The 11,839-nt window shown below is 37.4% G+C and overlaps 1 protein-coding gene across 1 annotated transcript; it reads right to left on the bottom strand.

Moving 5' to 3' along the window:
* Positions 1-6,405: 6,405 nt before the first annotated feature.
* On the bottom strand, positions 6,406-10,905 carry LOC119189333 (inositol 1,4,5-trisphosphate receptor-like). The gene is made up of 3 exons (XM_037438601.1): positions 10,779-10,905; positions 10,375-10,445; positions 6,406-6,557 (listed from the first exon to the last, which is right to left on the bottom strand). Exons 1-3 carry the CDS (start codon positions 10,859-10,861, stop codon positions 6,424-6,426), a joined length of 288 nt encoding a protein of 95 aa, XP_037294498.1. The 5' UTR covers positions 10,862-10,905; the 3' UTR covers positions 6,406-6,423.
* Positions 10,906-11,839: the final 934 nt, after the last annotated feature.

Raw genomic sequence — 11,839 nt, 5'->3', positions numbered from 1 at the left:
AACAACAAAAACTTATAAAGGTTCTTTTAGATACGGAACCCTAAAAATAAGAAAATCCTAAGTTTAATAAGATCATGTGCGGATAGGCGTAAACGAGTATTTTTATGTATTGGCCCGGCTGTGACTCGACTGCATCTGATGGTAAGTGAAATGGGGTCTAGACTACACGACACATACATACATAACATCACGCATTTTATCCCCGAAGAGGTATGCAGAGGCGCAACTAGGGCACCCACTTTTCGCCAAGTATGTTCCGTCCCATGATGTGATAGGGGCGAGCCTATCGCCATATCGGGCACAAATTCCAGACTCCGGGCTGATACTGAGCAGAAAAACCCAAATATCACTTTGCCCGCCCGGGTTTCGAACCCAGAACCTCAGAGCGCTATTGTACCGGACATGCAATACAACTACGCCACCGAGGCAGTCAGACTAGACTGACGAGAGACGATGACCCTTCAGGATTCTACTCGTTTTACATACATTACCAAAATCGAAAATAAGACAAAGCTTACTTTTCGTAAACACCACTATTACGTACTAGAAGAGTTCACTTTTGCTCGTGTAGTATTTTATTTAGTTACCAGACGCAGAGCAGAAGTTACGAGACACTTAATACTTACAAGTTGTTAAAACTTTACAGTAAAAAGTAGTTAAACTTTACAGTAACCTCTGTTTAATAGTAACATCGTTAAAAACTTACCTTATGCAGCCACAAACTTTTTTTAAAGTGAGAATAAAATGAAATTATTTTTCTAGAAAGGACGTCATGATACGTCCTTAGTAGATAGGGGGTTGTATTATAAAGTCTGTATATTGTCACTGAATCAAAAAAGATACGCAGTAAGACAAAAGAAACTACTTTGTCAACTAAAGTATTAAGCATAATTTGAAATTGATCCTTGACAAACACTTTTTAAAGTGAATTAAAACGTTTTTTCTAGTCAGAACGTCATGACACATCTATAGTATGTGTATAAGGATTGTACTATAAAGGCCGTATGTCCTTACTGAATTAAAAAAAATATATACTGTAGTGCAAAATGAACCAGTCTTCTAAGTAAAGCATTAAATATAATTTAAAATTGATCCATCAGGTCTAATGGATTTATATGGATCATTTTATGACGTAAGACGGGGAAGTCTTGCCTATTTATAAACGCCACGGTGACAGGTTAGTCTAAAAGCCGTTTTTAATAATCGATCCCAATCTTAATCTTCAATTCCATTCCGAGAATGAACTAATCAAAATAATTCATTTGTAAGCATGTCAAAAAACCTTGGTTCTGATTAGTCCATTTTTGAGATGGATCGAATAAAATGGTTGGGAGCGTTTATTGGAAATGGCGTTTAGACATCGTTGGGAAACAAACCGTTAGGCGCGAGTAAATGTTTTCATCGGGGTGTTTACATGCTTACGTGCAAACAACGCTCATCAACCGATCGGGGTCTAAAGTGTAACCGTGGCGTTATGTCTTCCTTTATAGTTCCTTATATAGTCTAAGCATAAAGGAGCAGAAAGACCCAATGTCTTAAATCACAAGCACTGCACACTGCGCTCGTTTTTTAAACCCATTATTTGCCCTTAAGCCCTTAATCTTCAACGATAAAAATAAGAAGCTTAACTTGTTTGAAAGTTTTGAGTTACCGCTATCGATCGGAACATTCATCGGACATCTTCTATGAATATTAAATCGAGCGAGCGAAACGAGCAATTTGAAGCATGAAAGCCGCGGGAACAGGGTTTTAACCTCGCAAAACTTTTTCAGGCGTGTGTTCAGTAGTTGAAAAGCGAGGTTTTGAAATTGTTTTCTGTATCAGGCAATGTTTTTGGGTATTTTTATTTGTAAAAAACTAACACATGGAGTGTGATTGACTCCTATTTCCTATAACTTAGGTGATATCTCTTGGTATGATATTTGTAACCGCCAGGATAGCGGCCATCATACGAGGTGTTAAACCCGCCATAGATGCCCACGGAAATGTCGTTTCGGCATCAGCCTGCGTGTCTACTCTCAAGCAGGCCGGCATAATTATATCGACTGGCGAGGGGTAATCATTGACGGCTATATGAAATTAATCAAGACTCTATATGGACCCTACTACTCTTATAATCAAGTGCTGTGGAATTCAAAACAAAATTACAATGGAGGAGCGCCTCAACCTAAATCTTCGGAAAAATTGCGTGCTATCATGAAAAACTAACAACTCCGGCACCTTACTGAACCCATTAACCAAACACTGACATTCTGACGCAATGATTCAACACCAATCAATAAAATAAATCTCGAAAAAACGTCAATTAACGTCAAAATGAAAACGTCCCGACACGTCGCACGTCACGATAGATACCAATTCGGACGTCGCATAATCGAAACGGATTAAAGATACGATGACCCGCGTGTATTAATAAACTGTGATAAATTTACGTGCCGAGCAATTTTTTTACAGTTACCGAAGCCCACGCGCGTTTTTGCGTCGATTTTTTGTCGATCATTTGTGCACGATGCAACAGTTTATATTTGACATTTGCTTTACACGACCTGATATTGTTGCAAATGGCTAGGCGGGTTTCTATGCGAGAGTCTGCCTGGAGTTCTTGCGATGATATATTTCAAGCTAAATTTGCATTATAAAGCGTGGTTAAGATTAGTAAGGAAACCACAAATTACTTGACACGACAAGATAGGGAGGAGTAAAACTTTTTGGTCTCGGAATAGTTTTATTTAAATGCCAATAAGTTCGTTATTATAATATGGTCTATCTAATAGTTTATTAATAATGAATATAATGTGTAGGTACCTTAGGAAGACATGCACAGAATCGACAATTTAGTGGAATTCACATTATGAAATTAATGACGCAATATTCATACTATTAACAATTTAAAAGGAGGAAACTAAATAAAACATATTAGAAATGTGATGTATTAAAAATAATTATAGGCTTCACTAACAAGACCATTATTTGTTACAAAACTTACCTACAAATGGGAAAATTATAATATTTCATTATCGTAATTATTTTAAAATACTATACAAACTATAAGAAAAAATAAGATAATCATATTATTGCTAGGAATGGCTAAAATACTCTTCTATTTATAAGACAGAAATAAAAAAACATACTATTAACAGAAATGGCAAAAATACTCTTCTCTCTTGAAACAGAAATAAGATAATCATACTATTACAATCATTGTCTAAAAATAGCCTCAAACTCTCTATAAGACAAAAATAAACTTACTATAACCAGAATTGGCTAATATACTCTATCTATTTATAAGAAAAACATACTATTATCAGCATTGGCTGAAAATACTCCTCAAACTCTCTATGAAACAGAAATAAGAAAAACATACTATTACCAGAATAAGCTAAAAATACTCTCAAACTATGCATAATAAGACACAATTCCCGGAGGCCACTATGCAATTCAGATCGACTCCAGACTGGCGAGTGAGAATGTAAAACGTCTACATTATTCAGTCATTCGAGATACAGACACGGTAATCAATATCAATAAAACTGGTGCTGTACTCGCGAGCGTAGGGTTGCCGCGCGCGAGATTCATCTATATTATTTACAAAGATTTGTTTATTAAGATGCACAGTTTGGGATGTTGAGTCTAGAATCTGTCGAGGCGTTATCATCTCTCGTCAGTCGACATTCTATTGACCTCGTACAACTTGGCATCAGGTACGGTGGGGTCAGTTGGTCGTGCACGTTTAAAAACAGTTAATCTTCGTGTAAGTGTCATTATTAATTTTACTAATGCTTTCTTTATTTTGTGACAGTTATAAGAATATACATATTATGTAAACACACTCCAGAGTTAAGCTAACAAAACGTTTGCAAACATTTCTTAAACTACCGTAATATTTTATAATTTAACCTTATTCGGGATACGTTAATTTCTACGCTCTTAACCATATACTATGTTGTCTATTAGAATTTTCATGTAAGTAAATCTGTGATTAAATCTATAGCATTAGAAAAAGAAAGCGTAAATTGTCTAAGACGTGCTATTTTTGTAATAAAACATTTTTATTACTCGATCATATTTCCATCACGCAATAACTTTAAGTTGATTTGAAATATTTATGATCACTTTCACGTATCATAACTCAGGGCTAAGCACTTTTACATTATTTATAATAATGCATATTTATTACAATTATAATAAATTTGTTACTTTACGATGTCGAAGTCAATATACAACTCAAAAGTGTATAAATAGAATAAAAATACTATGTTTTATTTTAGCGACATTGTGTTGTTATCCTTTAATAATATACTTCAAATCTATAGTAATATATAAAGCTGAAGACATTTTTTAACGCGCTTATCTCAGGACGTAATAACCGAATAAAAAAAAATACTAATAGAAAACTACATTACTTCGAGCGCTGTACGCTATTTTTATCCGGTGATTTGTCCCGGAAAATCTTATTCACTCAGGCGGAGGAGTAGGAAGACCTTCAGCCGATAAATTTGTATAAAAATGGGGGATGCAATGTCCAGTGCCGCTTGATTTTTCTTACATCACTAGTCAATTTGTCATGACATAAGACAGATCGACATTTTGCATCACATCAGTGTCAATTTGGCATGATATGTCATGACAGATACAAAAAAATAATTTATACTATACCTGCCATTTGACAACCCTACGTTCGAGCCGTATCTAAAGCAAGCAAAAAGCGGGAAAAATGCTGTTTTGGCGCACAATATGTTACAGACACGGGCGTTACATCACTGTAATGTGATTTGAATGTTTCAGCACAATGAACGTCTTACTGCGATCTTCATTAGAATTCATTTTAAATGTAAACATATTGAAGTGTTACTTTTAAGTATAAAAGAGTAATTCATAATGAGTATTTAAACTTTGATTTAAGTTTAGTTTTGATGATTACAACTTGTGAAATATTGAGTAAAATGTTTGTTTATTTAAAGGGTTGATTTTAATCATCAGATTAAAGTTATATCAGCCCTGTATTATACACTGTCCCACTGTTGCACACGGGGCTCCTCTACTACTGAGAGGGATTAGGCCGTAGTCCACCACGCGGACCCAGTAAATAATATCAGCCCTGTATTATATACTGTTCCACAGCTGGGCACGAGCCTCCTCTACTACTGAGAGGGTAAAGACCTTAGTCCACCACAGCGGCCTAGTGCCGATTTGTAGACTTCACATACCCTCAAAATGATTATAGAGAATTTCTTAGGTTTGCAGGTTCCCACACGATGTTTTCCTTCACAGTTAAAGCAAGCGATAATTCAATAACTTTACAAAAGTCAAAGATGCGTGCCCTTGGTTTTGAACCTGCAGACATTCGTCTCGGCAGTGCGTTCCACGCCTAACTAGGCTATCGCCGCTTAAAAGTTATTTATACCATAAAACAGAGGCTGAAAGAAGTAAATTTGACAAACGATAAAATTGTTAATCATTCGTCTCATATTTATTTTTAGACGAATGACGATTGAAAAATCCGCCTTTATCAAATATATGGTATTGGTTATTTCTTACTTCTATTCATTAAATTTTTCTTGAGAAATTTCTACGTTGTGGAATCTGCTATCACTAGTCTAGCGTGGTGGACTAAGATCGAAACCTCTCAGTAGTAGAGTACGGTGTCTGTCTGTCTGTTAGCACTAGTCTAGCGTGATAGTCTAAGGCCCAAACTTCCCAGTAGTAGAGGCCGGTGGCCAGTTGTGACGGTACCCTCGACACTTTGTCATGGTACAATAGTGACGAAAACTGACTTTCCGTAAGGGAAGCCGACAATAATTATAGGTACTAATACTAATTATAATTCCATTTTAGGCCAATGTGCTACAAATATTAATTATTTATTAACTAATATCATTTAAAAGTTTGCTTTCATATATTACGAACGGGAAGCCGGTAGGAATCCGCTTGTATGAACCCTTCACCACTGTGGTCCCAAAAACCCTGACATCGTGGTTGCTTTATTTGCCCCTCTACTTATCCTTTTCGTGAACTAATACTATGGACATATTGGTTTACCACAATATCCAAACCCAAATACCCCTTCCCCTGAGGCAATTCCTGTGCGCTCGGTGACCACACCGAATGCACGGCCACGCATGGGGGAACATTTGTCGCGGCCCTAGGCACACAGATAAGAGTGTTTACCTCATGGTTGCAATTCCACATAGGGGTCTATGAAGGACTCGTGAGGATTTCCTCTCATCACTCCGCCAATCCTAATCTTTCCTTCCCCTTCTTTACTCCCCTATTTCTCCACTTCCTCTCTTCCTCCAGGGCCCCCCAGTCGCTAAGCTAGGGGGAACCAGTATACCGTTCGCAGGTTTCCTTCGATGTTGACTGCGGGGACTGTACTAAAAAGAAAACCCAAATACCCCTAGCGGAAATCGAACTGGTGACAGATTAGCTATAAGCACTCACATGTAACCTCTTCAACAGGCCGGTATCTGTGTTAGAGTTTGCCGACTGTTTCGCTGTATTCCAGAACTGCTTCTGGGCGGAGTAACGGTTCATAGGACATATCCTAAACAGGCAATCTGGAAACAAAACACATTGATTAATATAATACATTGACGTATATTCTATAGACACCAACGTCCATATAAATTTACTAGCTTTTGCTCGCGGCTCCGCCCGCGTTATAAAGTTATTCAGGCTAAAGTTTTCCGTTATAAAAATAGTAGTTTCCCGGGAGCCTATGTTCTTCCCAGGGTTTCAAACTGTCTCCATACCAAATTTCATCTTAATACGTTGGGTAGTTGTTGAGTTTAAGACGTTCAGGCAGACAGATACAGCGGAGGGCTTTGTTTTATAATATATTTTTTAGAACTTTTTAAGAGGAACAATCCCGTCATACATCATTGTTGCATAACTTTAACCGTTTACGCAGCGCACGCAACGGAAGCTCTCAAAACTAATAAATTGTTCCCGTTTTTCAACATGTTTCATTACTGCTCCGTTCCTATTGGTCATAGCGTGATGATATATAACTTAGAGCACTCCACAAACAAAGGGCTATTCAACACAAAAAAAAAATTCTGTTCGAATCGGTAGTTCCTGAGATTAGCTATTACTGCTCCGCTCCCATTGGGTATAGCGTGATGATATATAGCCTATAGTACTCCACGAACAAAGGGCTATCCAACGCAAAAGATTTTTTCAGTTTGGACCGGTAGTTCCTGAGATTAGCCATTACTGCTCCGCTCCTATTGGGTATAGTGTGATGATATATAGCCTATAGCACTCCACTAACAAAGGGCTATCCTACGCAAAAATATGTTTTCAGTTTGGACCGGTAGTTCCTGAGATTAGCCATGACTGCTCCGCTCCTATTGGGTATAGCGTGATGATATATAGCCTATAGCACTCCACGAACAAAGGGCTATCCAACGCAAAAAGAACTTTTCAGTTTGGACCGGTAGTTCCTGAGATTAGCGCGTCCAAACAAACAAACAAACAAACAAACTCTTCAGCTTTATATAATAGTATAGATTTTTTAGAACTTTTTAAGGGGAATAATCCCGTCATACATCATTGTTGCATAACTTTAACTGTTTACGCAGCGCACGCAACGGAAGCTCTCAAAACTAATTTTTCCCCGTTTTTGCAACATGTTTCATTACTGCTCCGCTCCGATTGGTCATAGCGTGATGATATATAGCCTATAGCACTCCAGGAACAAAGTGCTATCCAACACAAAAATATTTTTTTCAGTTCGATCTGATAGTTCCTGAGATTAGCCATTACTGCTCCGCTCCTATTGGTCATAGCGTGACGATATATACCCCATAGTACTCCACGAATAAAGAACTATCCAACACAAAAGAATTTTTCAGTTCGAACCGGTAGTTCCTGAGATTAGCCATTACTGCTCCGCTCCTATTGGTCATAGCGTGATGATATATAGCCTATAGCACTACATTAATAAAGATCTATCCAACACAAAAAGAATTTTTCAGTTCGAACCGGTAGTTCCTGAGATTAGTCATTACTGCTCCGCTCCTATTGGTCATAGCGTGATGATATATAGCCTATAGCACTCCACGAACAAAGGGCTATCCAACACAAAAAGAATTTTTCAGTTTGGACCGGTAGTTCCTGAGATTAGCCATTACTGCCCCGCTCCCATTGGGTATAGCGTGATGATATATAGCCTATAGCACTCCACGAACAAAGGGCTATCCAACGCAAAAAGAATTTTTCAATTTGGACTGGTAGTTCCTGAGATTAGCGCGTTCAAACAAACAAACAAACAAACAAACTCTTCAGCTTTATATAATAGTATAGATTTGTTTAAAATCTGAACTAAAATGGCAACCAAAACGTCACTGTTATAACCTATTTATTCACTTGAACAACAAATAATTTTACTAATATATTCACATCTAGGTTTACATTTAGACTCGAGTTCTTATATTATGAGCGTCGCTCCGTACATATCCACACACTGTAAATGTTGAAATCATACTAAAGTCAGCTGTACGGATTGCAGTACAGTTGAGTCGAATACAATAAGTGTACGGAACGCCAGATATAGTACGTAGTAAATCTATATCGACGATATAATACGATTATTTCCCTACAAATCGTCGGGGATAGTGCAATACCGTGTAAGCGATAAATAAACACACACACACACACGTACACATCATGCCTTTTTACTCAAAAGGGTAGGCAGACGTGCAAATCATGGCACCTAGTAGTCGTTAAGTGTGTTGCGCCCATGTTATGATAGGGAGTGAGCCTATCGCCACATCGGGCATAAATTCAAGACTCCGGTCGGATAGTAAGCAGAAAACCCAAATATGGCTTTGCTCAACCCGGCATTTAAACCCGGGACCGTAAAGCAGTGGTCATATCGCGTACGCGATACAACTACGCCACCGGTAGTCGCAGTAGATACAAATAATAATTTAGAATTATCAATCGTAAGTTTGGTACAGTAAGTATCAATTTCAATTTGACTTTTTACATCACTTACGCAGTGCTCCACTATCCCCGAGTCCCGAATGAAATTATAATGTTTTTACACCATTGATAAGGCCTTTTGGCAACACTCGATTTTTTAACGCAATATCGGATTTGATAGTTGTTTTCATTAGAAAAGATTTGGTACTTCATTTTGTGCCAACGTTATATGAAAGCAGTGAAAGATTTTAATGGAGTTTTTAATGTCCCTATGAAAATAGTAATCGTCAATATTCTATTGCAGTAATAATAAATTTGGCACCAAGAAGCTGTTTCATTTCACTAATATTTCCAAAAAAAGCAATACTCACAAATTAGGAAAATAAATTTCTCATTGCATCATTTTATTGTTATCGCCATTTGGAACGGAAACTATAATCCAATTACCTATACATATTATTTAACAAAATCCCCTTTTCTGTCTGTCTGTATGTTATCGATTTTCTCAAAATCTACGCAACGGATTTTTATGAAATTGGGTATGGAGATAGTTTAAGACCCTGGGAAGGTTATAGGTTACTTTCTATCCTGGAAAAATATATAGCGGGACTTTTTATCCCGGAAAACACCTTAACACGGGCGAAGCCGCAAGCAAAAGCTAGTTGTTTATGAAGCAAGACATTTGCGACATATCTATCGATACTTCGACAAATAGTCGTCCGCGTGCAATAAATCCTTGTTGCTAACTAAAATACACGCATTTGACGCGTTTGAAATTCCCCGCTCAAGGGTACGAAAACAAAAAAATCCGTCACTACAACCGTCTTAAACGGAAATATATCGGTTTGTTTATACGTCGCCTTTTTACATTAAACTCTGATTTATATGTACATAAATTGTTTTCAATTTATATCTGCCTTATTGATGAGGCATTGTGGGTGTTGGGAAAGTGATGTTTTAGGATAGGTATGTAGCTCTGAGGGGTAAGCAGAGATTCCCTGTGACAGAGCGAGCTCTTTTATTTATTCCTTTGAATGACGAGATGAGCTTGCCGTTCGCCCGATGGTAAGCATCGACCGGCCATAAACATTAACAACATCCAACACCTTGAATTACAAAGTGTTTGGTATTCCACTGCGCTCGCCATCCTGATACATGAGATGTTAAGTCTTATTACGTCAAGTAGTTACATTAGCTACAATGCCTTTCATCTAGCAAATACAAACCCAGACATAACAGAAAAACCATTAATTTCCCTGACGCGGGTATCGAACCCATGACCTCAGCACGGCAGTCCTACCGCGCACGCAACACAAACACAACATTTACTTTGCAGCGAATGATAATAGTTTTAAAAATAGAACACAGCAAAAAGAAATTAAAACGCCGGCTCAAAGGAAAGAGGTTTTCAAAATACCCTTAAAAGAGGTAATAAGGTTGACTCACCTCGGAACTTTTTGGGCGGATCAGTCAGGTCACCGGCTTCGGGACATACCACGCATCTGTCATCTACCAACCTGGGGAAGATATTAATTATACCTATGAAATATTGACAATGACGCTCGACATAGATGGGTTGCCAATACTAAGACATCGTTTTGTATCTTTTATTGTTTATTTGAGTTTAATGATATCAAATACACAAATTTTTCATTTATCCTTATCTAGTTTTATATGGAGAATTCGCAATTTTCAAATCATGATACAGGAACGATTTGTCAATATATTTTTAGATGATATAAGAATAAACCAACACAAACTATTGGCCGAACTGGGATTCGAACCCAAGACCTCCCAGCCCACAGTCCCAGGCTACAATAAAGTCTATTATAAATATGTATAGTACTCACCCTAAAGTACTGAGAAAACCTGAAACAGTCCCCTCCGCATAGAGAGAGACGATGTCCCCCTGGTGCAAGAAGCTGTCTCCCATCCTCGCACCGTCTCCGCACCCCCACCATGCAACGACACCTGAACAACACAACAATCTCTAATGTAGTACATTCCAAAAAAAAAAAGTGTAAAAACGTTTTTACCAACAAAAAAAAATATCCAGTCATTGATTTCTATATTTTAGAGCACGCAAAATTCAAATAAAAAGATACTTAGTATAAAACAAAAAAGTTTTTATAAAAAATTCAACTGTCAATTTTATTTTTATTCAAGACGCGTGAGTTTAAAATGGAGTAAACGTAGGTAAACTACGATCGAATTCGTTTTTATTAAATCGACACTATGAAATATTTACGAGATGGCTGCCAAAATTTGCTTACAAACTGTTAAATATTCTCGGCAAAGACGCGGTAGTAAATAAGCAGTAAGCAGCTTCAGAAACTACATTGTAACATTAGTAATCAATTCATTCCATTTGGGACCAACCATAAATTACGTCACAAGAATTTCATGATTTTTGACCTCTCCGTCCTTGACACACGTGGTCAGATTTGCATGACCTTGGAGTAGTCACATGTTTTGAACTTTTACACATACCTATGTAAAGTCAGAGATAGAATATATTTTTTAGTTTTTTTTTTACAATTAATCTTGTGTTTTAATACTGAAGGTATTGCCACGTGATGTCACGAAACTTATAATCCCCGCTTCTTTGTCACATAATAACACACTTCGTTGGCCCCTTCCCCCCTCTAAACGTGTAACATAATTTATAGATGACCTCTTTGGACTGATTTAAAAACTATCCGGAATATAGAAAGCGTAGGCATTTGATAATGCATATGCCACACAATTCCTGAAAGACTGCTATACAAAAAATGGTCTCCCTTTCCTAATTTCTAATAATTTCCTGTAAGACCAGCAGCGCATCAAGTATTCTCGTAGTTGTGTTTTTATACATCAGGGATAAGTTACCTCACTCGTTCAACTATAAAAATACATAAATATACCACGCATA

The sequence above is a fragment of the Manduca sexta genome, chromosome 3 (assembly GCF_014839805.1).
Source record: "Manduca sexta isolate Smith_Timp_Sample1 chromosome 3, JHU_Msex_v1.0, whole genome shotgun sequence".
Classification (NCBI taxonomy): Eukaryota; Metazoa; Arthropoda; class Insecta; order Lepidoptera; family Sphingidae; genus Manduca; species Manduca sexta.
This window is presented reverse-complemented; position numbering and strand designations above follow the sequence as displayed.